The sequence below is a fragment of the Amblyomma maculatum genome, chromosome 1 (genome assembly GCF_055883805.1).
Source record: "Amblyomma maculatum isolate TAMU_Amacu chromosome 1, ASM5588380v1, whole genome shotgun sequence".
Taxonomy (NCBI): Eukaryota; Metazoa; Arthropoda; class Arachnida; order Ixodida; family Ixodidae; genus Amblyomma; species Amblyomma maculatum.
In genome coordinates this window covers 28,901,221-28,927,607 of record NC_139344.1, presented here as the reverse complement: position 1 = coordinate 28,927,607, position 26,387 = coordinate 28,901,221, and the positions used below count along the sequence as shown (strand labels likewise).

Genomic DNA, 26,387 nt, shown 5'->3' with positions numbered 1-26,387 from the left:
CGGAAAGAAAAAAATCGCTTGTTCTGGTTCAAATCTCGCACAATATATTAACTCTAAGTTTCGCACTGTTTCGCATTGGAGGTCAGTATTGTTTTAAGGGAAGTTCGGTTCGGGTACTTGCCAAATCGTTGAGAACTAATCGGGTCTGCATCGTATGCGACGATGCCGGACCAAACCAAACAAGTTTCTCGGCAGCTGCAGCAGCTGCCTCATCTCTCGCTTCCAAAAGACTAGCAAGCGCTTGTCGTTTCGCGTCTCGCACTCGCCTGCATGCTTTCGTCAGTCGTCCGCCGACACAGCTGGCGCTGCCACTAGAGTTGTTTCCAAGCGGTCTTTTTTTGCTCCGACACTGCCGCATACGAAGCGTACATTCGATTAATTCTCACTGATTTAGGTAATTACCAGACCCGGATCTTTCATAAAACAAAACAAAAAAAAAAATAGCCAAATACCACCGCTTTGCGTAATTTTAGCTAGAACAAGCAAGCAGTTTAGTCGGAAGAATTGTTCTTTGAGCAACCAATGCTCAGAATAGTTCTCATCCCGGATGCGTGGTACAAGGCATGCAGGGACGAAGAACACGTGTCGCATGGACAGGCGGTGATGTCGCCCAATCCACACCGTACGTTTCCTTCGCTCCTGCTTGTTGTGTCGTGCAGTCGAAACGAGCATATAGATCGACTAATCCGAACCGAACTTCTGATCAGACGTTCGTACTACCCAGGCCTCTCAGTTTGTGGATATTTAGGTGACACAACGTGAACGATGCTTATCCAGCTGCAGATATCACCTTCTCGTGATGCGCAGCTGCCAGCTGTGCCTCGCACCCATCACGAAAACACGGGCACACTGGGAGAAAGTGCTGGGCATAAAACATTATACTGAGCGCAAGCATCACCGCTCTATATAGAATGCACGAATGGCTTCGAGGATTTCGAGCGCGATATTCTGGCGCAAGCTGCAGCCTCCACTCCTGTACCGACAATTTATGAGACAGCTGTACAAGTGCGCTAGGACGTTAGGATTCTTTTTATTTGTTTCAGCCATTCCATTCACATTTCAACGCGTTTGCCTTCTTGAGAGGAGACGAGGGGAAAGGGTAAGTGCGCACCTTCCCTTTTCAATGCCTCCCATGTGTTTTCCCACAAGTTGAAGTTAAGATGTGGGATATAAATGTAAAAGAGGCGGAAGTGAAGAGACGCGGTGATCATGGTGGTCATCAGTATAGAAAGAAAATCGTTCGTTAAGAATTAGTGCTTCTAAAAAACAAGGGGTCTATGGAAATGATTTATGTTTTGTATTCGTTTTGCATGTTGAACTTTATGTATTGCATAAAGAAACACCACCTGTTTGAACAAGCGGCGTTTAAACGAATGGAAAGTCGTAAAAATATCATTTAAGCCATTCGAGCAAACTGGAAGCCACAGCTCGATGAAAAAGCTCGCGAACATAAAGGACGTCTAAGTTAAGACGCCGCGATTATGTAAACTGCTAGCGTGTGTCAGATCCGTTGCTTTTCCTTTTTCAAAAGACGCGCTCCTTGCCTTCTCCCCCTGATCGCGAAGCGCGGAAGAAGAAAGCGAGCACGGCGCACGGGGAGAGAGCGCGCATCATCTGATCGGCTCACGCCACTGGCATCACGCCACCCTTTGCTGCCAACCGGCATCCAACACAGCAGTCGGGCGAGACTACACGAGAATGGGAGATGGGGGATAGAAGTAATTTCTTCCGAGCGCTAGAAAATTTTCGGAACTTTGAGGAGGCTTACATCGCCGAGACGTTTGTAACGAGAAGTATTTATTGAACTGCAGACATCGAGCACCGGCCGACCGGCCACCCAGCAACGTCGTCTGCAGCGTGCTACGTCGCTTCCGGCGCAGCTCATCCAATCGAAAAGCCGGGAGGCTTTTTCACGTGACACCTGGTTTCCTCTCCGCTGTGTTGCCGGTCGGTCTATGGGCGAGTGATCTTAATCCATTCTTTCAAGATCGCCGGCGCCGGCCTTCGCACGTCTCTCGTGGAACTGCCGCGGCAGCGCCTTGGGAGCTGTCACATTGGATACTGCCCACCGCCCGAAATAACCACAGGCAAGTACTACTTCGTATTTGACGTTTGGCTGGAATGTTCTTGCAAGCCAGCAGTATTCACGGGGCTTAGCACCACAGTAGCAATTAAGCCCAACGGGTTTATGTGGATGCGGTGGTGCCGGCGCAGCCGGAGTTACTGGCCTAACCGGTGATCAGAGTTTTTCGTTTCGATATTTCGGCTAGCATATGATAACGTTCATTTCTGCAACGTTCTCTTAGCTTCAGAAATTGCAGATGCGGCTTGCTAGCATGGTTTCCGGTTGCCGGCATTCGCGTCTTTCAGGCCTTTAGGACGACGGAGATCCATAATTTCGCTAACATGATCGTCGGTGGCGGTTAATGCCGATCTTTTTTCGCAATTACGCCGATATTATACTACTTCAGGAAACCAAAGTGACCGCCAGATACAGCGTTTTTCTAGCTTCTGCAATATCGCACGGCCATTTACCCCGCTGGTACTAACGGGTCACCCGAAGCGTACAGTGTTGCGTGCAATGTTCATACTTGTGAGCTGTCTGTGTGGGCTTTCCCGCAATACGTCTGGGTTCGGCAAGGCAGCGCAAACTTTTCGCGAATAATATTGTGCCCGCGGACGCGGTTTCATCAGCCAGGTGCAGCGCCTGCGATGGGCTTGCGAACTGGGTTGAGCTTATGAGCTCTCCGCAGTCGAAATGCCTTGCGCAAGTACAGTTAGGGATCCCCGTTGCCCGCAGTCCGCCATCGATGATGCGCCTATTTCAGTAACAAGTTCCATTTGAATGTTTGCAGAGGCGAGCCATGTCTACCGTGACGGAGACTGTGACGGAGGAGCGGCCGGCCTCCAAGCCGTACAAGATGGAGATAGTGTGGCGCAATGTGATTCTCATGGGAAGCCTGCACCTTGTCTCCCTCTACGGATTCTACCTGGTGTTTTTCGCTGCGCAATGGAAGACCGTACTCGCCGGTGAGAATGGCGTCCCATGACTGGCGTTGTGCTGCTCATTCATTCGCAGCAGCCGCCGCAAGCTCGCGCGTGCTGCAGCGCATCGCTGGCTGCGCAGCATCACGGGCCTGGAGGCGCTGGCCAGCCCGATCATCTTTTTGTTTTGTTTTGTATCGTTTCTGGTCCGGATATGTCTGCCGGTGCCGCCTTGAAGGTTGCCGTCCGCTTGCAGGTGGTTTTGTTTAAAATGCATGCAAGTTTGCCTGCTAAGCTCTCTTTAATAATATGGTAACGCACATCAAGATATATGCCAAGTACAAAAAAGGAAAAGTAAGCGTCTTAACTGACGAGGTCATTTTGACACTGCTGAACTTTCTTCACGTGAACATGGTGGCAGAAAAACTGGTGGAACAGGACGCGTTCACAAGGAGTACGTAGGACGATGCTCCTGTGTACTTCTTGTGAACACGTCCCTTTCCGCTGCTTTTTCCTGCTGCCATGCACTAACAGGCCCGACGAAAGCTGCGCTTTAATATGCTTCATTGAACGACCGCCTCGTACCTCGTAGCGTGCTGCCGATATTGGTGAGCCGAGAAAACTGCTACCGAAGAAAGCTTTTTTTTTTTTTTTTTTTCATCATCAATAGCTTATAAACTGTGCCCATTAAAAAAAAATTGTCCGATTGGGACATTTCAATCTGAAGCGATTGAATTTTTCATTTGGAAATTGGGATCTAATCCAATTTGACCAAAGCCACTAGATTCCAAATGGAACATTTGAACTGCTTGTCCTGGCTTTTGCCAGCATTCTTTTTGCAAGGGAATTGAAATTATGAGAATGGGGGGTTTTTGTGCAATTCGGTCCAAACAAATATGCATCGCATATATAAGCTCAATATTATATCTGCCTAACACTCTATTGTTCATACTTGTATGCTCTGTTTGCGGTATCCTCCTGCTTGAAGCCAGTGGCTAGCAAAAAGCATGTATCGAGTGAAGTTATTTCGTTTATTCTTGCCTGCAGTGATGCTAGAAATAATCAAAACAGTTCAGCAGATTAGCCTGCGACTACTTATAGTTAAAATAATCCGGAACTTCATTGTTCTGTATTTGTGTAGATAAATTTGAAGATAAATTCAAGGCGATTATTGTCTTTCAATTAAACTTTCCAGCTGGAATATTTGGGACTCCAGATCGAAATACAAATTCTAAATGATAATAACTTAAAGTATGGTGTATTGACCAATTGGATTTGAGGCTTCAATTGGAAATGTACGTAAGGGGGCAAAGCTGTCATATTTGTCTCATTGGGTAAAAGCTGTTGCTACTACTGATATGCTTGTTGGTTGGTTGATTTTTATGTGCCAAAGCAACATTGTGGATTCGCCTTAGTGGAGTGTTCTGAATTAAATGCAACCTGTTCAGGCCTGGTATATATGATATCTCTATATGCAAAAGTTTTACAATCCACATGCTTCTAAATGTGGTTGTTGTGGCTAGGATCACACGAGCACAAATCAAGCCTTCATGATGTGAGCATCAGAATCATGTTCACTGTTTAAAAGGAGGAAGGGGGGTTATGGCTTGTGTAGCTCCTTCCTCCTCTAGTATTCAGCTTAGCAATAGTTTCCTGAATTATTTGAAGTATATAAGTATTTAACTGGAATTCAGTTTCTATGTGCTGTCTGAGGAGATTCAAGGGCAGCTGCAGCTGAGGACACTGCATTGCTGTGCTTAAATTCTGGCACAAGCAGACTGATTGTCAGAATCCAGAAAAAGATCCTGAGTTTATTTTATTTTGAGGGTTTAAAAATGCACTTATGCCTTTTTAGTGATAGTAGCTAATATGCAGAGGCAAAGGCAATCAGATGCCTTTAATTAAGGATAATGACGAGCATGGCGCTCGCCATTTTTATGGCTCACATGAGTGTGGAGAGAGTCGGTGCATTGTGATTTTGCGACTCTGTATTGCTCCATCTCAAAAATGAGAACTGAATGACAGTGTGTGGCTACTTTGTCCCTTCAAATATATATTATATATATATATATATATATATATATATATATATATATATATATATATATATATATTTTTAATTTTTTTTTTTTAATAGGTGAACGTGTATTGTTTTGATTTTGCATGCAGACATTCCTAATTGTGCATAATGGGCATAATGGGTTTATGTCTTAAGACTTGATAATTATCATTGGCTTTTAAGGATCATGAGCTTATGCCTACTGGGAAAGTAGAGTAGTATCTTAAGAGCAGTAGCAATGTGAGGTCAAAAACAATTCACAGAAGATAGGCAAAATGTGTTCACCTGTTCATGTTATGTATGTATACATGTATCTAGTGTATATATGCTGGGGACTGCTTCAACTACTTTCTTCCAGCTCTGTACTATGACTAAGTCTGTTCTGAATGACTATAATACCTGTACTAAACCAATCTATGTATGGGCCATCATGTATTGCCATCGTCTATGTCACTGCATAAAGCAGAAAGTGGGCAAAGCAAAAGGAGGGCATGTGAAAATGGGTCGAAAATTGGCACAAGTTATATTACAGCTGCTAGCAAATGACACCGTGGGGTTGGACGGAAGGTCACTCCTTAAAAATGTTTAGATGACTGCTTATCAGTTACATCACTTGATGTTTATCAATATATCCTTAAATAGAATTTTCTGCAGGTTCCTTCTTTTGTCGGCAGTTTTGGGTAAAGTAAATAGACGGTCTTACTGGATTACTGCACTAGCAGGTATCTACTTCTGACGGGATTGAAAAGGGAAGTGGAGTTTAATGTAATGACATGCCTTTTTTTTTTTCTTTTCAGCGTACGTCTTCTACACAATTTCTGGCATTGGAGTAACAGCTGGCTCTCACCGTCTGTGGTCACACCGGTCATACAAGGCTAAATTGCCTTATCGTATCATGCTGATGATTTTCCAGACCATGGCATTCCAGGTGAGTGAAAAGCTTTTGCAAGCGTCAAAATAAGTAGCAAATAGCCGCCAAGCAAAGATGCATTCTAAAAATTAGAAACAGAACTAATTTATCTGGCATTTGGTGGTGTTTTTAATTCCTTTGCCTTTTAACTGTCAATGTGCAGATTGTTCAGGTGTCACAGGTTCAAGTGTCGCACCGTCAAATTTTGACATACAAAACCCTTGGCATGCAGTTTAAAGACAAGCCCATCATTCGGCTTTCGTTAGCAACAGCAAAATGATTTCCATTTCTGACTTCAACCAAACATATTTTTCTTGCTATAGTGTTAAGCCCTCGTTGTCCAGAAAGCCAGGTTCAGCGTTGGGAGCAAAAAATAATGGGCATGCCTGTGCGAGGGGTAGTTGGTTGGTGACATGGCCAGGTGCTGATTGGTTGGCGGACTGTGTGATGTCACGAGACCACATGACTTGGCAGGCGCTGCCAACTCTGGCTTCTCCTTTAAAACTGGAAGGTTGATGGAATTCGAACCTTTCATTGCTCTTGGGCAAGGAGCATAATTGCATAATTGCTTCAGTGGAAGTGAGCTGCGTAATCAAGGTACAGTCTTCATCAAAAGTTCAAAGCCCGGGGGGTTTGCTTCTGAGCCACACCGTGCACCTCGTAATGCATTCTTTGTGTTCCAAATCTCCTGACTTCTGTGAAGGCTAAAAGTGCCTAATCGGCTACACAGCTTAGAAGCAGACACCCCCAGCTCTAAACAGGTTACACCTAAAACAGCACCTTGCAGTGATGAGAAATGATCAGCTTAAGTGGAGTAAGGAGCAAGGGGCTGCTGAGAATCGATTGGATTGCTATGCTTAAACCATTTGAAAAAAAAAAGCAAACTGCTCTAGGTGATGTTTCACGATTTCTTTCAGAATGACATCTATGACTGGGCCAGAGATCATAGGATGCACCACAAGTTCTCGGAAACAACTGCTGATCCACATGATGCGACACGGGGCTTTTTCTTCTCACACGTGGGCTGGCTTCTCGTGCGCAAGCATCCGGATGTACGCAACAAGGGAAAATCGATCGACCTGAGTGATGTTCTGGCTGACCCAGTTGTCCGCTTCCAAAGAAGGTATGTAGGACATGGGAGGACGGTAGCTTGTGAGGTGTGGCATGGTATTTTCTAAAATCTTCAGCTTCTTTTGAGAAAAAAATATTTTAGACCTGTATTCATGTTGTATTGGTGAAATTGTAGGCATGTCGTCGCATACTATTAGGAATATTATGCTAATGTAAAGATAAAAAATATTAAAATTTGTATCGCAATGCTTTGAGAAAGGTAAAATTGGGCGAAAGTGGTGTACAACATGCAACCAGCGAGAAAACTGCATTTCAACGCCATTAAGCAAAGGCTACCTAGGATCACACGGTCTTTCCAGGTGTGATGTATGGATGCGAGAGTTGGACTGTGAAGAAGGTTGACCGCTGAAGAATTGACGCGTTTGAATTGTGGTGCTGGCAGAGACTCTTGAGAGTTCCTTAGACTGCTAGAAGATCAAATCAGTCGATATTGTCGACCATAAACCCTGACTGCTCATTGGAGGGTCAAATTTTAAAGTTAAAGCTCAGCTACTTTGGTCATCTGATGAGAAGAGAGGAGTCGCTGGAGAAAGATTTGATGTTGGGAAAGGTTGAGGGTCGCCGGAGAAGGGGTAGGCAGCAAACACGTTGGTTAGATGGCATCCTCGAGGCGCTGCAGATGAAGTTATGTGATGTTAGGAAGATAGTGAGAGACAGGAAAGCGTGGCGTGACATGGTCCATAGGGTCACGAAGAGTCTGACATGACTGAACTGAACTGACCTAGGATCACTGAAGTCGTGACAATGCTCCATGTTATTAACATGCATGTGTTGCTGTACTGACTCTGCCGCTGTCGCTATATGGCATTTAGATGCAGTTTTCTGGAGCTCCACCACTGGCTGCCTGCTGTATACCATTTTTGCTCACGACTGTACATTTATGCAGTAACTGTTGCTACCAAACGAATGAAAATTTACCCTAATCTTTAATTGTATAATATTGGCAGAGTTTGAATAATTGCTCATGCCCATTTCTTTCATGAAAAAAAAAAAAAAAAAAAACATACATTAAGTTCATTTTAGCTTTTCAGTGATATAAATATAGAAAAAAAATATATCATGGTTTCTCTAGTGGAGTAGATGCAGTGGACATATGTTCGAGTGTCCTTAAGGTTTTATTTGATTTTTCATAATGGTTGAGAAAATAGTCCTAGTAAGCACCAAACAGTATTTTCTAAGAATTTTATTTCAAATTCTTTTTTTTTTTTTTTCAACACTTTAACGCACCTGAGGCATATTCTTTTCCTCAATATTGCTCACTACCTTGTTGAATGAAACCTTTCCGCTTGCATGCTTGTACTTTCCTTCTTTATTTTGATTAAGCCAAGGAAGATCTCCTTTGGCTACCCTAGGAGTTTCCACCCCTAAGGTTAAGGGCTGCACTGCAGAATACCAGTGGTGCCTAGGGCCTCAAAAACTCTGTTCCTTGCTTTAGTTTCACCATTTTAGTAGCTGACTGCATCATATATGGCAAACTTAACTAGGCGAGCCTCTAACTTGCAAAGCCAGCTCATGCCGGATGTAAATAGACGGCGTTGCGAACATGACATGTAATGCTCGCTAAAATAGCTTGGGAAGCATGTTCCGAAGCACTTGAAGGTGAACTTGCTTGCAAAATTAAGAACTGTGCAAGATAAAAACATTTCAGGAAAAAAAACGGTTTCATCTCTTTTACGTGCCATTAACATACCTGCCAACTTTCAGTTTTTTTCGCATAAACTGTGTGAATTTTGGTCAGTCTTACAATTTTTCAAATCTTGCCTCAAATCATACTGCGAATATAATTTGAGAGAAAAAAAATGAAATCTATTACCGTTTGAACTCGCTGGCCGCACTTTACTTCCGCGGGTTTCACTAAGTGCGCGTAGGGGTTGCCATTTTTCTGTTAAAATTTTCTGACTGAAGCGCAGGCCCGATTATGCATCCTTTTTCTTTTTTTTTTCTTTTTTTTTATGTGGTGACGCGCATATTATGATGAATTGTTGCAAGCGCGGCGAATTCGTCGAATACGTGACTCATTGAAAGTATGGGTGGTATGCGGTGTCTGACCACACGATTAGCACTCGTAGTAAAAGAGGCTACTGGCGGTTAATATCCTTCTTAAGGTGTATTCATACGGCGGACCTAATCGCGAAGCGCACTCGCGATCCGGCGGAATGTGACCGTACGTCAGTGACTTCCATCACTCCGTTTCAGTCCGCGAGCAGCGATTTGCGATATGGCCACGAGACCTTTTCACAGTGCGGATCTTTCACGTACAACACTTAATTTTTGTTTTTGTTTGTCTCGCAGAAAGCTTTCCAGCCATACTTCTGGTGCCCGAGCACACACAACGTAACATTTATATTGCACTAAAATGCTGGAGCAAAGTGAGAAACAGCTTTAAGGGACTGACATGTACATTCATCCGCTTGTATTGTATTGTATTGTATTGTATTGTATTGTATTGTATTGTATTGTATTGTGCTCAGTGATGTCTGTTATTCACATTCACATAATAAGCAGGAGCTCATTATTACCGTGCGAAAGTAGTTTCTATTTTGGAGTCGAACTAGTCCGTAATTTAAAGCCACGTTTTTTCCTTCGTGCAGTCTTTCCGTTCGCTGTACATAGTTTTCACAGGAATTACCGTGGCAGCCTCTTGCAACTGCACGCCACCAAATGCATGAGCTCTGTGGCTGTACAGGGCAGTGGCTTGAATATATTCATCGCTTTCCTCTAGCGTTTTAGCACACATACAGTTAAGCTGCATATAAGCTTTGGCTTTTGGCACATACCGGGAACACAGGGGCAGCAGTCCGAATGGTCTTCTTCTAAGGGTTGAAAGCAGCATGTTTGTGCAGCTCTCGTAGAGTAATCGCGATCGCTTGCACTGCAGAAAACTGCCTGCATACTATATCACATTAATCGAAACAGTCAGCACTGAAATACTGTGCCGTAACTGTGCAGCAGCAGTAGTTGCAGGCCTGCCACAGGCTGCCGGGCATCCATAACATAGGCTACCCTGGACAACAGCGCGCGGCTCTCCTTTTGCACAGTGCTCTGGGCGGACGGGCAGACCATGGATTAGAGGTCATGTGACCAATTTCACTCCGTGATTCGGTCTGTAATGTGAATACACCTTAAGGTCCGGTGCTTGTGACAGTTTGGCTGACTTTCTGTAGCGGCACTCCACACACGAGACCCACCGTTGTTGATGTGGTGTGGCCTTCTTCGGCTGCATTATCGCACGCATTGCTGTCAAAGTCTCGCAAAGTTCAATTATATGTTCATTTTAAAGGGGAGGGTATTTGTCTGATGGTAAACTAATAACAAGGTTACGTGCACCTTGCGACGCAGGAAAGTTACGACACACGTTAAGCCTATTGCCGCTGGCGTCCGAGCTCGGTGGGCAGTGCGTCACCGCAAGAAAACGCACCGCTCGCGTTTCCTTGCATGGTGAGGTTCATCCAACACAATTTCTGGTTTTTGTGGAACATAACGCTTGGTCCTTTGTGGTGGAAATGCCGAGCATGCAAGATGAGTTATCGTCACCGACGGCCCATGTGTTTGGTGTTCGTATGAGTCTGGGGTTCGGTCGTAATGTCTTTTACGTGCCCAGAATTCGGTGCACATGAAAATTTTACATTTTGTATACTGGTCTTGTTGCGCTGAAAAGTTGTCACCATACCCCGATTTGAGAGAGAGCACTCAAAGATAAGTCAAATTTCTGTCAGCGCAAACGTTTGAGTGACGCCACTTTGCAATGTGGCTGCCACCGGAGCTGCAGACCTGATACGTGTTTAGAAGGGGGCTTGTGCGAGTGGAACAAGAACAAGAGAAATACGCAGGATGAGCGCTAACTTGCAACTAAAAAAAAAAAAGCAGAGGCACAGCGACAGTAGGGGTGGAAGTGCTGCTCCATTTGCTCCATTCTTCTCCAAACTGCTTTCCCTGCTCCATCCTGCTACAAAAGGCAATATTGCTCCAAAACTGCTCCAAACTGGCTGCCTCCACGTTCTGTCATCAAATTTAGCAGAACGCGGGAACATTTCACCGCATCGTGGGCAAAGATATCGCTCATCTTGCACTGGGTTTAATAGAAATAAAAGTTTTGTAAGGAAGGGAAGCATAGAGCATAATAAATTTTTAGTTCACAAGTAAATTCAATATGAGCCACAATTGAGTGAAGGGAATTAATTGTGAAAAAAATGCACTGTGCATGCGGCATATAGCACCTCCTCCCAGCCTTTTGAATCGCTGGTGAAGAGAGAAGCAAGAGCAGCAAACGAAGCAGACAGCGTAAACTACTGTGAGCCATTAGGAAACTTGTCCGACTGCAAAAACAGCAAGAGGTAATCTAATGCTTTCAAAGTGAAAACAAGCAAGTACTTCACCATTGAGCCTCTCTCAGTGGCAAGCATGTTAGGCCTGCGGCAGACAAAATCATACTTGAAGCGTAATGGGTTGGTACGTCAAAGGTGTCAATCATTAGGGAGCTACCCAAGAGTGTTGGAAAGCCACACAGGGCCAGTCACCAAGATGTTGGAAATAAGCTATAGCATTGCTCAAGCAAAATAATGAACTATTGGCAGGAGGCACTGAGGTAGAGGCTGAAGGATGAAAAGGCTAACTTTCAATGCCATCTATCTTTCCTGAACGCACCACTGACTATTTCTCAGGAATTTATCATCACAGGCATAGGATGAAAAAGGATATATATTAGATAAGAAAGCAGAAATGTGCCCATTAATCTGAACTCAAATTTGTGAATCTGTTTGAGGGTATCAAATTGGTAGACTAGACAGATTTCTTGACATTTAAATATATCAAGCCAAAATAGGCAAACGGTTTAGGTTAGGCAGCTAGTCTGTTCCAAGTTGTTGCAGGTCAACCTGTGTTATACATCTTCACATGCTTTGTGAAGGTGGAAAAACATCTAACTTGCATAAAAAGGAATCTGGTTAGGAATTGTGTATGTCAGGAAGAGAAACCCGCAATAATCAGAGGCATTTGACCGTAGTAATGTGCTCCAAAACATCATTCAGATGCTCCAAAGCTCTAGTTTCGTTGCTCCAAAGCTGCTCCAAAAAGCCTGAGCCTGCTTCCACCCCTGGACATGCTCGAAGAAACAAATGCGCATGCGCAGCTGTGTTTGTCAAGGTCGAGTCGAAACAGGCGCCAAAAAAAGTAAGACACCTTGTAAAGAGTGTATATGATTGATTAGTGAGTAGTGATCGATGATTAGTAGATGAAATTAGCGTGGTGTAGACAAAACACGCGTCATCTGGTACTAGTGCGGTAACGTCGTCTGACATTGTACCAGATGCTTGTAATAATGTGGGGGCTTTGTTTGAGGATTTGTTGTTGTGATGGTAGTGCCCGACGACCAGGAAGAATTCGTAAGGCGGGTGCCGAGAACAAGAACGCTCAGTATCAATACACGGTTGAAGCGAAGAAGGGATGCCGAGGTGCGAGCATTGGAAACAGATGCGAAGCGCCGTAAATCTGCGGAGGAAGCCGAGCAGGAACCTCAGCAAGCTGTTGTAGATAGCAAACGCAAGGCTAGTCTAGTACATAAAGCGAAAGACGTCGAATTGAAATGTCAGCATCACCAGGAAGATGCCAACGGTCATAAACGCAGGCCTGAAGCTGAGTTGGTTTGTAATGCCAATGATGTCGAGTTGAAACGCCGTTTATTAACTGTCAACGAAGAGGGTGTGATGAGAGTAGCATCAGAATAGCAACAAGTGAGGCAGTGAGTGTGCATTCTATCACGTCTACTCTTTGAAGAACTGTAGACACCAAATTTTGGTGGCATTTTTCTTCTTGTTAATGGTGCGCAAGTCATTTTTGTATATCAGTCTGCACGCAGTTTTAGCCTACGACCACTAAATAATCTATAATTGAATTTTCTTTTCTCACCAGTTTCGGTTTCGACAACTGAGAGATGGCTGTGAGGTCACAATCGTGTCCTGATGCGCGACATTAAAAAAAAAAAGCGATATAATCGTTCATTCTTCACTTGTAGTGATTCCTGTTCTTGAGGTAGGCTGGCTTTATCATTGTAATAAATTCAAATAACACAGCAATGATTATATTGCTGTATTTTCATCTCCCGCGTGACCTAGATTTGACTGTGACATCACAGCCATCGCTCGGCTGTTGAAACCGAAACAGGTGAGAAAAGGAATTCGATTATAAATTATTCTGCAATCATAGGGAAATGTGATGTGGTGATCCGTGTGCAGTAATGTCCTAAGTATTATTACAAATGATAAAACACGAACCCAAAAATTAGGTGTTTATAGTCCTTTAAGGCAAAGCTTAAGCATCATCCAAATTTTTCTCTTCTTTTTTTTTTCTTTTTCATATTACCCGCTGCGCTATAAGAAACGAAGGCTAAACACGTAATGAACAGGAAAAGCGCTTGTCCTGTTCATTAAGTGTTTAGTCTGTCTTTTGTAGCACAGTGCGTTATTTCAACAATGTCTCTGTACCAATTCGCCCAACTTTCTACCTTGCCATACTACCCGGCACCAAGTTGGCGAAGTATAGCTTGTTTCTTTATTTCCCCGTTTGTTTTGTTTTTTGTTTTCTTCAGTTTGCCAGGTGCGCACAAATTAAACCAAACAAACCGTGCTTTGAACCAGGCCTGGTGTTTTGTTGCAAAGACGGTAGATATGATTGGCAGGTCTTTCCAACCACTTCTGGTACTCATTTTAGCCCATGATTCCAGGCATATTTTCTTAAAATGTGTTAGGTATTTCTTATTGCGGAATTTTTAGAGCCAGTTCTTGCAGCATGAAGCTGTATCTCTTATGGTTTTAGGGGACCTCCTAAGACAAACAGTGAAGCCACGAAATGGAGCCATAGCAAAAATAGAAAAAACAATCCTCTCGCCAACTATACCAGTGTAGCAGGAAGGAAGTTTATTTTACCGATTTTGCCTACCGTTCCCCTAAATGTACCTTGTGCTGATTGCGTGGTAACGAAAATTTCGTTTCCACGTGACGTGGCAGTATTTTATGACAGATTCCATAAAATGGCCAAGTAACATGAGGCGCTGCATGCTTGAGAGGTGATTCATGAAAGCACAGGTGCAGGACTTAGCCTGCTTCTGCAAGTGCTTGTCTGAGGATTCAGCTTATAAATTCAGAGGATTAATTCTGCTGAGATATAACTGTGGCCAGGGCACCTACACCAAGTAAGGTACCTTTGTTTGAAAATTGCATTCTGGCACATACACAACAGAGCTGAAAAAATGTACCTTGGGTACAATGAAAAAGTACCGTAGAAAATTTTTAATCTTATACTGATATTTTTGTACCTGCGAAGCCAGCAACCGTCCAAAGAGACCTCCTTGCACCTCTGTACAAGTAGCACCCCCCTTCAAACAGCAATTTTTGTTACAAAAACTTGAGATAAGTCACACCGGTGTATAAGACACACCCGTTCACGTGGTAGGAAACTCATTGAGGATCAAGTAGTGAGAAAGACGAAAGTATGTACTTGCGGCGGCCGCCGCGTATGCCCATATCCCCTGATATACAGTGCCTGTAATAACTGATTCCCTTCGTTTATTCTATAACAAAGCAAGGAACCAATACAACTTTTTTAAGAAGGAGCTAGAGCTCGGAAAGACACATGCTCAGTGATGGGGCTCCCTGTTCATTCTGACCGCATTAGTTTTCCTTCCGGTCAGAGGGGGTCCGCGGTCCACTCGCCTCGGCCTTGGCCCTTCTCCCACGGCTTTCCACTGAGGATTGCCCAGGGAGGAGCTGTCGCCGGCCATAAATAACTGAAAAGCGCCTGTTTAGTGTCAGGCGAAACATTTTTACACACAGGGAGAGTACACGTGTCAAGGGTACAAATAAAGGAGAAAAACGCAAGTTTCAACAGTGCCCACACACAGGTCTGTGTAGCGTCCAAAGTCTGAGCAGTAGTTCTTCAAGAATGTTCCATTTTGGTACATACAGATGGTGTATGCACTTACATACGGCGTTTAGGCAAAACCAACTGAGAGAAAAGAGGGGAGCAGGAAGGGGGCCGAAGCAGCAAGGGAAAATTTGCAATGTCAATTAAGCAGTTGCATGGCCTTCGTGGCAGACTTCATTGTCCGGAGCATACTAGCGGCTTTGCACCAGTCCCGGATAATTTTTCGCTAACCGCATACTACCTTCCTCCAGCCTGGTACCCATACTCTTTGGCAGATTCAACTGCACGTCATACCTTTTTGCCTCGTGGGCAACGCCATGGTTAGCAAGAAATACACGATTCGGCAGGTGTGAAGTATGCATGGTGGTGGTTGGTGGTGAAAACCTTTTATTGGTATGGAGACCAAAAGTAAAAAAAATTGCAGCAATGCTTGCGGGTAGCCTTCTGGGTGTCAGTTGCGGCATCCAGGTTGTGAAGCCGCTAGAGCGATCAGTCTAATAGATGGCGTGGCGGATAGAAATGGCGCGAACGGGAGCGGCTCAAAAATTAAAACTTGTTACTGGCAAGCTTTCATTTTTTTACTGAATAACATATTTTACTGAATAACATATTTTCCTCCCTCAGAATTAAACTGTGTATACAAACGTATGAGCTGCATTTTGTTTTTGCGAGACAGTTTGATCTTAATTTTGAGTTATTTTTAAATGCTGTTACTGTGCACGCATGACGATAGCGCGCAGTTATGGCGAGTAATTTTTCGAGTCGGGCGCCCACCCATATTTTGTCATGTAAAAATTGTAGATTGTTGGGTTTAACGTCTCGAAGTGACATATGGGCTATGAGCAGCGACATAGTTCTGGGCTCCGGAATAATTTCAATGGCCAGGGTCTCTTCACATGTGCTGACATTGCGTAGCGCACACACTTTCGGGCGCGGATCAGGCTTGGTCGTCACGGCCCATATTTCTTCCATACATCAGTCGCACCAGTGGATAAGATGCACTGACGAAATTTTCAGAAAAAAATGCGACATAGACCAGAAAATATAATAGTTTGTTTCAGTTCTGTTAAATTTGCCATTTGGTCACTGCCATTTGGTCACTGCCATTTGGAGTGCGCATCGACCAGTCGTGCCGTTTCAGACACTGCTACCCTGTAGTTTTATTTTGGGATGGCGTCACGGCGTTCTAATGCCTGCACATGTTTATCTGTTGCATGCACCTGCTTCCTTCACTCTTCGAGTACGCTTAACTGCTGCAGTTTGATGATGCTTCTTCACCACATACTCAGCAGACCGCGGGGTGAACCATCCTCAAAACAACACAAGGCCATTTATGGAGAGGTACCAGTGCAGAAAGGGGCGCAGAGACACTTGAGGTTTTGAAGCAGTTCTTCGGCACACTGTAAATTAACCCTTTCGCTGTCACAAACTTATTGGTACGTTTTCGCGCTTTCCCTCCACAGTGGCAAGGGGGAACAGCACAAGCTACACACTGACAAAAAGGGGGGGGGAGGACGAGACATTTTATTTTTGTCCGTGTGTAGCTTGCGCTGGTTCCCCCTTGCGATGAACCAACTAGCCCGCAACGTTTTGTTCATCTCCACAGTGGCACTGACATACCGGTACATTCTCTATCGTGCGTTTAAAGGCGCACTTGGACAGGTTGTGCCATCTATAATATCATTCTACAAGTTCCTATTTTCGCCCCGCATTGCATTGGTGTGTATATACTGAAGATTATGGAGCAACCGCGCCCACCCCCGCCACCTTCTTTGCTTGAGGGGGTGCGGTCGCTCTGCGCGCGCTACTCTATCGCGCTAAGCGATCATGTGGTGCGCACGTTTCGCGGTGCGTGCGTGAGTTCAATGGTTGGTCTGCCATCTGCCGCAGGTTTGCAGGTTTTTATTTTTATTCTGTTGGCATGTCTACGATGCGTCACGTTCAGGGGTTCGCGCCATTGCCTCTCCAATAGGTCAACACGACTCGATAGCTGCTTTCGCTCTCTTGCTGCGCCCTTACTTGCGGCTAACAGCAGCAAAGGAGGTTGTTTTAGCCTCTTTCCACCTTCCTCCGTCATCACAATTTCCCAACGTGTCATTTCTCCACTGTGCGGGCCACCGGATGTGCGCCCTCCGTGCACGCGGTTACTTTCGGATGGCTGTCTGCACGAGACCTTCGATTGTGGACTGGAGCATGGCTCTTTTCAGTATAAATATGAGCAGAGCTCGGAATTTGACTCTCAACAAGTATCTAGAAATTTTTTTCATATATTATATATCCTCATTTATGTAATTTGTAATCAGGCTGATGATGATGATGATGTTAATTAACAATACCTGCAGAACACTGAAATGTGCATATTCCGATGACTGTTATTTGTATAGCAACCATATTCAAAAATAAATCACTATGCTCGTTCCCTGATACACTCGTTCCCTGAACCCAAGCCGACACTGGGGGTGCGTCACGGCCAGAAACGTCAGACAGCAAAAGTGTTAAAGAGAAATTTTATTACTACTATGTATAATGATTTCTCAAACTGTCTTCAGTGCCTCTTTTTCTCAACAACATGCTCTGTCATTTAGCCGCCTTGAAAAAGCTTGAAGAAAAAACAGACCACACTATTCTGAATATAATGTAAGAATGCTTTCCGAAGCACTGTTTGATGTCTTCTGCAGAGTTTCATGGATTATTTGTCCTCAGTCCAGGGAATTTAGTATTTTCTGCTGCAGAAAGTAAAGGACTATAGACACCAAATTTTGTTGGCATTTTATTTTTGTCATTGATGCTAAGACATTCCTGTGTAAGGATCACCACATGGTTTTTGCCTACGACCGCTAAGTAATTTTTAATTGAATTTTCTTTTCTCGCCAGTTTCGGTTTCAGCAGCCGAGAAATGGCTGTGACGTCACAATCAAGTCTAGGTCACGCGCAGCATGAAAAAACAGTGATATGAACGCTGACTCTACCCCTTTTGTAATTCCTGTTCTTGAGGCTTAGTGTTTTGGTGAATTTAAACGACACAGGAACTATTAATCGCTGTATTATTCGCTCTCACTTGACCTAGACTTGACTTTGACATCACAGCCATCTCTCGACCTTGAAAGCGAAACCGAAACTGATGAGAAAAGAAATTTGATTACAAATTATTCAGCGGCCATAGGCAAATATCGCGAGGTGATCTATGTACAGTGATGTCTTACGCATCATTACAGAAAATAAAGCACGAACCCAAAAATGAAATGTCTGTACTCTTTTAAGGGCTTGGTTAAACTATATATCATGTCCTTGGTGTCGCAGTTTGCAGAGGCTGTCTACCGTTGAGGAAGCGAAACTATCTTATAAAAAAAATTAATTTTAAACTGTTTTGCTGTGTTTCTCAGTGTCATTTGGGAAATGAGCTTTAGATTTAGACACAAGAAATAAATTGTCGAAAAAGTCAGTGGGCTATGCCTTTAAATGTCCCTTTAATTTTTATGCCTGCCTTCCTTAAGCACCGCTGAACAATGCTATTCCTTAAAAAAGCATTCCTCTAACTCAAAGCGTATAGTATTTAAAAATTGCTGACAAGACTTGGGTAAGATAACACTCTTATCAAAATCGTGGGCCACAGCCATATGCGCAAAGAACTGCATATAATACAAGAACAAACAAAAAATTGATCGCAAAGTTTGTTCAAGAAACTTTGAGTATGCTGGTTGCAGCTGGGCGGCACGTGGTTTCTCCTGAATATCTGGGGCGTGTGCCAGCATTATTATGATCGAAGAAAAAGGTAAGGGGCTGTGCGCAGCTCCTGGAACCTAGCAGGCGACGGCCACCGTGGCCTGGTCTTGGTGCGCATGTGACAACTCTGCGGGTTTGCCGGTTCGTTCCGTCCTAGGGCGCTGATCAAGTGAACGGTCGACGTTCGAGTGATACCGTTAAAAAATTGGGTGGGTGTGCTTCTATGCAATTCTACTTCAATTTTATTTGCAGATACCATGTGAAGTTTGAAATAAAAAAGATGAGCAATGTTTGCAGATTTTTTTTTTTTTTCCTTTTTTTTTTCTATATTCGTATTCAATTCATATTTGAAAATTTCAGTATTTGCACACCTCTACATTTATACAATATGTGATGCAATTCTTTTGTAAGGAGCTTTAAGACTTTAAGGGCTTGCCAAAATGTGTGCCAAAGGTTCCTCTTGGCTTCAAGGAATGCAGTAAGAGTAGAATTAGTATAATCTTTCTTATCGTAGAATTTAGGTTATAGAGTCTCTAGTTGCCACTTCCGAAATAGGAAGGAAAAGTTTGCTTTTCTGTTTTCGAGGTAGCAGCTTCAAAACCCTATAACTCAACTTCTATATATGCCGGATGATTTAATTTGCTCGCACTGAAAACTCTGCTTTGAACATCCTTTTTTTCCACAGGTACTACCTGCCTCTGATGGTGACCATTTGCTTCATCCTTCCCGCGCTGCTGCCCTGGTGGCTGTGGGGCGAGACTCTGTGGAACTCGTTCTTAGTCTGCTCCCTGACACGCTACTGCTTTACGCTCAACATGACCTGGCTGGTGAACAGCGCGGCACACATCTGGGGCAACCGACCCTACGACCGGCACATTAGCCCTCGGCAGAACCTGGTGACGATTGTTGGGGCACACGGCGAAGGCTTCCACAATTACCACCACACGTTTCCCTATGACTACCGCACCAGCGAGCTTGGCTGCCGCATCAACACGACCACTTGGTTCATCGACTTCTTTGCTTGGCTTGGTCAGGTGTACGACCGCAAGGAGGTGCCCACAAGTGTGGTGGAGCGGCGCATGGAGCGCACCGGCGATGGCTCCCGGGGTCTGACAGCTGGCACACGCAGCTGGTGATGGCAGACACTCTGCTGCCATGGTCACCTGTCTCTTTTTTCCTTTTCTGTTCCTCTTCCTCTTCTAGGTGGACGTGATCTGACAAAAAAAAAAAAAAAACCACCTTCACCCTTTTCTGTCTTGTGGGACTTGTTATTTATAGTTGATGTCACAGTGTAAATTAATGTCAGTTGGCTGATGCAGGCTTGGTAAAAATCAGGACGTGTGTAAAGAGCTCTTGCATTGTCGTGATGCCAAGAAGGGCAGCCCGGCTGTCAGCCTTGTTGCATGGACTGTTGAGCATCTTCAACTGGACGTCGCCTCGTTCAGACCCGGTGAGAGTCATGGCCAACACTGTACCCCTCAATGTCAAAACACCACTGGAATAGGCAGTGAAATAAAAAGACCCTATTAGAGTCCATTGGGAACTAGCTGTTTAATTGTCTTTTTTGTTCTCTCTCCTTATACCGTCAAAATTTGGCTTTGACTGAGGCATGTCAGTTGTGAGTGGTTTGAGAAAAGGTTCCTGCCAAAGCAGACTGGTGCCAAACTTGATGTGCGCCTCACTTGCTGAATGCATTGTACTTCATGCATACTGCTTCATTGTGAACACAAGCATAAACAAAGAGAAGAGCCAAGATTTAATAATGTTGTCTTTGCAGATAGGCTATAGGTGTGTGTTTATGTTGAGGGCAAAAATGCTTGCATGCCTATTTGGCAGAAAAAATCTTCGGAGGTAAATTTCTCTATCGGCGTTTGCTGAAGACTTTTTTTTGTTTTTTTTTCTGGAACACAGTACACACTGGTAGTCAATGGAAAAAGCTATGTTAGGAGTGTCATTAGCTTAACATTCTGAAACTTGCATCGCATACAGCCTGTGATAGCTGTTCATATTGTTTGTGTTTGTGTGCAGTGAGACTAGTGCACCCCTTACTAATCAGCAGCAGGTTGTCAGTTTACTACATGCCATATACTCGAGTGCTTTATCATAAAATGTGATACAGGGTGCATTGGCCCACTAAGTTCCACGCTAGAATTGGAGCCTGCCAAGGCAGAATTACTTATTGGCATGAAACATTTGGTTCTTGTGTGTTTGCTCCCAAAATGATTGTAAGCTGTGTAGCTGGTGTCAAGCTACACATGCTCAATGCAACATTAGTAGCGATGTCACTGAATTTATTGTCGACGCAATGTAGTGGTTATCAGCAGTGGTAGCCAGGCATTTAGCAAACAAAGGCATTTGCAAGCATAGCGAGAGTTCTGTAGGCATTTGTGGTTTGGTGCGACAAGTTTTGTTTAAATGTCTGTGCCATGTATTTATTTTCGGCAGCTTTGCCTTGTTGTTCAGGCACCTTTTATGTTCGAGCCTCGACATCATATGCAAGGACATTTGTGCGGAAGTTCTAAACTAGAATTACTGACACGGTGCAAAATGCATTGTCTAGTGGCTAACTTCTTCCGGTTCAAATATTTAATAGGCCATGAAAAAAATGTGAAATAAAATTTCTTCACAACTTTCATTTCATATTCTGAAGGACATTGGTACCTTTCAAGTTATTAAATTTGACGTTCAAGCACTACATGGTTTCTAAAGCACTCAATTTCTTCAGATGCTTATTGTAAGGACCAGACATTGTATTTGCAAATTTACATGTTACAGCTGTAGTTTAGTAGTTTTATACAGTATTGTGCGTTTTTATTGTGAAGACTTTAAAAAATTCCACAAACTCAACCTCTTGTTCATTTACAGTGAAACTACGCACGGAGCTTCCACATTGCGGTAACTTTTGTCTTGTAAGTTTGACAATGGTAGTTACCTGGTTTGACCGCGCATTATGCCTACATGTAACCTGTGCCGAAGTAAGGGAACCAAAACGTGTGAAAACAGGGTCTCCACCAAAGGGCAGCGAGTACACCATCTACCCTCTGCAGGGGACTCGAAAGCTAAGCATTGCTCACCTCGGCACCTTTCTTGTCCTAGTGCATTTCTTTGCAAACAACAGGTGGCCCCACCGCCGCTCTTTGGTGGCAGCCTGGTATTGGCGACTTTTGGCTGTTCTATTTTGATGCAGACTATAACGCATTTGCATCACTCGTTGCCAGAACAAGTACCATAGTCAAACTTGTGATAAGACAGCAGCTTCCACGATGTGCAAATTTTGCACGCAGTTCTTCACAATGAAAGTGTACAATACTGTGTATGTTGTACATCCATATATAAGCGCAGGTTATTGGTAGCAACAATGTATGTATCTTGAGTTCCGGTGAAAGATTACACCCTCTGTACACCTTTTCATTGGTGACTAAGAAAGGGGGGCACAGAGTGTAAAATTTACAAGTGAAGTCTTCACCTGTGTATGTCCATATCATTATGTGTGTGTAGATCACACTGTCCCGCATTCTGTGCACTGCTAGCTGCAGTTTGGAGAGTCTGGCAAAGTTGATGCCTTTCAGTGCATCTTGTCTCATGGCAATGTGCCTTTCAAGCCCACGAATAATGGCGGCAAATGCATTCACAAACGGCTCAAGTCATTATTTGAAGTAAGTGCACAGTTGAAATTTTTTCTCGGCGATTGTGAACTTTGCAACTCAAAGCAAGAATAGAGAATTCCATCTGCATGATCGGTGTACACTAAATATTGGTCTCGAGAAAATCAGTACACTTGTACAACCAGTGCTATGAAAAGCATTGAGAACCTAAGCCTGTACACGAGGTTACTAGCAAAAAAAAACATTGTAAGCAAACATTTTCAAATTATTGAAATTGGCCTGGCTCTTGAAAAGAGTTTGGTGACAGCGGTGGAGCAGGATGGTACAGTATATTTTATCATTTCCTGCCTGTTGCAGTTGCTACACCGCCAGTTTGATGCCCATGCACTTAGTTTTTCTTCTGCTTTTTGCTAGCGCATGATTTCCGACTGCACTTCATTTAGTGACATTGTTCATGACTGGTGGTCATGAAAAAACATGCAATTTCCTGGTCATTTTGCAATATGTGCTAAAAGGGGAGGCAGCTTTTTCTGTGTTAGCAACAGCAGAAGCCTCTAAAAATTAAGGGGGTTTGAAAGGCATTTTGGATCGCACTTCTTGGAACAGTATGTTGCTGCTGAATCTACACAGACTAACACAAAGTTCACAGCGGGGGTGGAGGTATGACCAACTTTTGGTGAATAGTTTGTTGGTCGAAGTCCTCGGGAGCGAAGGACGAGACAGCTGACACGGATCTAGGCAACAACAGAACAGCCAGCTATGACTTCACATGCCACATCCAGCTGCCTTTATTTTCTTCCAGCGGCCGTGCGTTGGCCGTGCACTTGGTGCAGTCAGAGGAAGGTTATTTCTGGAGTGGACTCTCCAACCACTTGCTGAACACTATAATAATCACCATCTTTAGAGCATAAAGCTTCTTCAGCTTGGTCTTCAGCTGAAGATAAAGACTGACATTCGGTGACCCTCTGGATCGTTGCAGTTGGAAATGCATACCGCTTCTGCAGTACATGTGCGTGGGTATTGTTGTTGATTCTCTCTCTGGGGCCCCAACTTTCTGACGGCATAAGATAGGCAAGTGAGAAGAGAATCCTGGTCTGGTGTTGAACATTAAGGCGAAACGGCTCATGCTGTCCTGGACCAAATGTGTCCCGCTTTTGCGGCGGCTATGATTGGCTGAGGCGGGATGACGTCATAGAGGTCTCAACCAATCGGAGTACCACTGCAGTATGCGCGAATGCGTGCCTTATATGGTCATATGTAAATGAGTAATTAAGTATTAATTGCTAATTAATGACTAATCAAGTCATTCAGTGTTACCTAATTAATTGCTAATAAATGATTATTACCTACCTCAACTCTAATAAATTAACGATTCATTCCTAATTAGTGCCGGTTGCGTAGCAGAATGCGGCACTCGGGCGTTCGCCTTTCACTACTTCAGTCGCTAAAGCCCCTCGCAATTTTTTTTCTTTCTACGCAAGAATTGGAGCATCTGCTAGGTTTTGGTCGCACATGCTAGCAACGAGATTAGGCTTTCGCGTAGTAACACAAGCCAGAGAGTTGTTCATTGCTGATACGTTATCACTCAACATAAAAAAAAAACATATGCTAGGTTTGCATTGCACTGTGACATGCAATTAAAACCTAGCAAACAATACAACGATGACATACTGCGTCTTTTTTCTTCATCTTTCATACACTGTGGGAGTGCTGAAACATCTGGCGTTGGTTCATGTGAAGAGGTCTCGTTATCTCCTGGACTGTGGTTTAATACCTATTTACGCCAAGATTATATAGATTTGGATTTGAACTCATGAGAAACAGTGCAAAGACGCTGAAGACTTCTAAAACCCATGATCGAAATTCATCACCTAGAGGCTCTGGCAAGATGGCCTTTTGAAATATATGGGTACCTCAATCGTGACAACATGGCCAGCGTCACGACGCTTTAACCCGTCGTTTTCCGGCTCCTTAATAAAGTTATACATACATATATGTGACCTGTGAGGCCTGCAGGGTCGTCCATGAATGCTGCCTCCAGGCAGTATGGCCAGCATGCGTTCACAACAGCTAGGGCAGGACAAACTTGTAGTGTCGACAGGGCCATGAAGCGTCAACATGATCAACAACTTTGTCTCCTCCACCATTCACCGAGATTTAACAAAATACAATCTGACTTCAAGAGGGACCCTGCTTACCTAACGTTCATGCATCTTGGGCCTGTACTGGATATCGGGCGGGATCCGGTAAAAACGTCCCCGGAAAAAACGTCCCCGGAGCAAATGTCCCCGGAAAAAATGTCCCTATTGGCGAAGTAGGAAAAAATGTCCCTGCGTTTCCCCGTGGCGAGCTGCAATGATGAATGATGCATGTTAACTTTATTACAGTGGTTTCACCTGTCGGCTTGGAATTGACCAGAAGATCGAACTGATGCGGGCATTACATGACAAACAAAAAATTATGGCAGCGGTAATACCAGTGACAGCGCCTCGTCTTCACTTTGTTTGCGGGGAAAAGAGGCTTTACCGGAGAAGCTTGGAGCTATGCTTTAATATGTCCGCGATGCACGACCGGTTAACCTTCGTCCTGCTTATACCCTTATCACAATTCTACACCAGCATCAGAAGGACGTCGGTTGAACCTCGTCGCCAGAAGGTCTGGAAAGTAATTCTAGTGACGTTTTATTCTGCTTTGGGCGGTTCTCGATCCGCTTGTACCTTTCCAAGTGGACAGTGTTACCAAACTTATTAGTTCTGCCATAATGATTTCTTAACGAGCTGCGAGCTCGGAATTCCCTCGCAATGTATAAAGAGCCAGATGGCTCTTTCACCATTCTTTTACGCAGTTCTTGAAACATTTCGGGCCCCCAGAGGACGCTGGTTCCAAATGATGATTACATGTAACTCAAAGTCAAGAAAAAATGGCATAAAACGTTTTTTTTTTTTTATGTGAGTTTCGGAAGAAATCCTTTTTAGGACCGGTTTTGGCCTTGGGGACGTTTTTTCCTAGTTGCCTCTTCTTCAGGGGACGTTTCTTTCGGGGACTTTTTTTCGGGGGCGTATCTTCTGAGGACCTTTTTTCCGGGGACGTTTTTACCTGGGTCACGTTTTTTAGAGGGTCACGTACATGGCTATATTCTTGGGAATGCCCATCGTAATTCGAGCATGAAATTGACCTCTCCTCCCATGCCCCCAAACCCAGAAACTCGTTATCGAGGCCTCGTTTCTCGAATTGGACCAATTTCATAAAGGGGCGCCCATGGGGGCGCTATAAATTGGGCATACGACATGGACATATAAAATGCCCTCATGTGGCATATGAGCAAGTCGGACGCATCCGCCGCGTTGTTATATAGTTCTGTCAATGTTGTGTGATGTCATTAAGAAGGGGGTCAAAATTGTTTCAGACTTCCCATGCACTGCGGCGCTTCTTCTCTCTCATTTTTCAATTCATCACATATTCATAATTTTTTCTCTCATTGGCGCGGGGGCAATTACTGCTTCTTACCTTTCCTCAAAACCAATTTGACAATCGGGCCGCTTTTCGATGGAGACGAAAAGCAAGGCGTACTGCGCGATCTGAGGGCAGGTTAAAGAACGCGGATAGTCAGAATTTCTGGAGCCCTCCACTATGGCGTCCCTAATCGCCCGAGTGCGTAAGTTCCTACACCGTGGACACCGTGACCGTGGATCAAGAGAATCCACTAACGTAACGGAAATACTGAACCCGTGCTATGTAGGTGAGCACATTTTAATTATAATTGCGTCCGCGGCGTACTTGTTAACTTTGGCAGGTGGTAGGAGCCAATAATCCACAACGAGTTTAGCCTGTGAAACTCTCACCTGAACTTAACATCATTTCAACTAATGTTAAACCTCAACAACCGTAGGCTCGTCAGAGACAAGGGAGATAATCTGAGACCTGAGCCGCATCTGCCGCATATTAGCCTCAGCCTGCCTCAGCTTTGAACCGCAAACACCGCAGCCGCTTGGAGGCCTATGGTCCATGAGCTGTCTTGGGGTACCGGCCATACCAGGGCCGCACCGGCTACCGGCGA

At 44.2% G+C, this 26,387-nt stretch overlaps 1 protein-coding gene across 1 annotated transcript; it reads left to right on the top strand.

The window, feature by feature from the left end:
* Positions 1-1,699: 1,699 nt before the first annotated feature.
* On the top strand, positions 1,700-21,420 carry LOC146202009 (stearoyl-CoA desaturase 5-like). The gene is made up of 5 exons (XM_084587906.1): positions 1,700-2,087; positions 2,856-3,030; positions 5,842-5,972; positions 6,872-7,077; positions 19,411-21,420. Exons 2-5 carry the CDS (start codon positions 2,865-2,867, stop codon positions 19,859-19,861), a joined length of 954 nt encoding a protein of 317 aa, XP_084444032.1. The 5' UTR covers positions 1,700-2,087; positions 2,856-2,864; the 3' UTR covers positions 19,862-21,420.
* The last annotated feature ends 4,967 nt before the right edge of the window (positions 21,421-26,387 follow it).

Coding starts and splice junctions, on each gene's coding strand:
- LOC146202009 (XM_084587906.1), top strand. CDS start 2,865: ATGTCTACCGTGACGGAGACTGTGACGGAGGAGCGGCCGGCCTCCAAG. Junction 3,031..5,841: donor ATGGAAGACCGTACTCGCCG/GTGAGAATGGCG, acceptor TTTTCTTTTCAG/CGTACGTCTTCTACACAATT. Junction 7,078..19,410: donor GTTGTCCGCTTCCAAAGAAG/GTATGTAGGACA, acceptor TTTTTTCCACAG/GTACTACCTGCCTCTGATGG.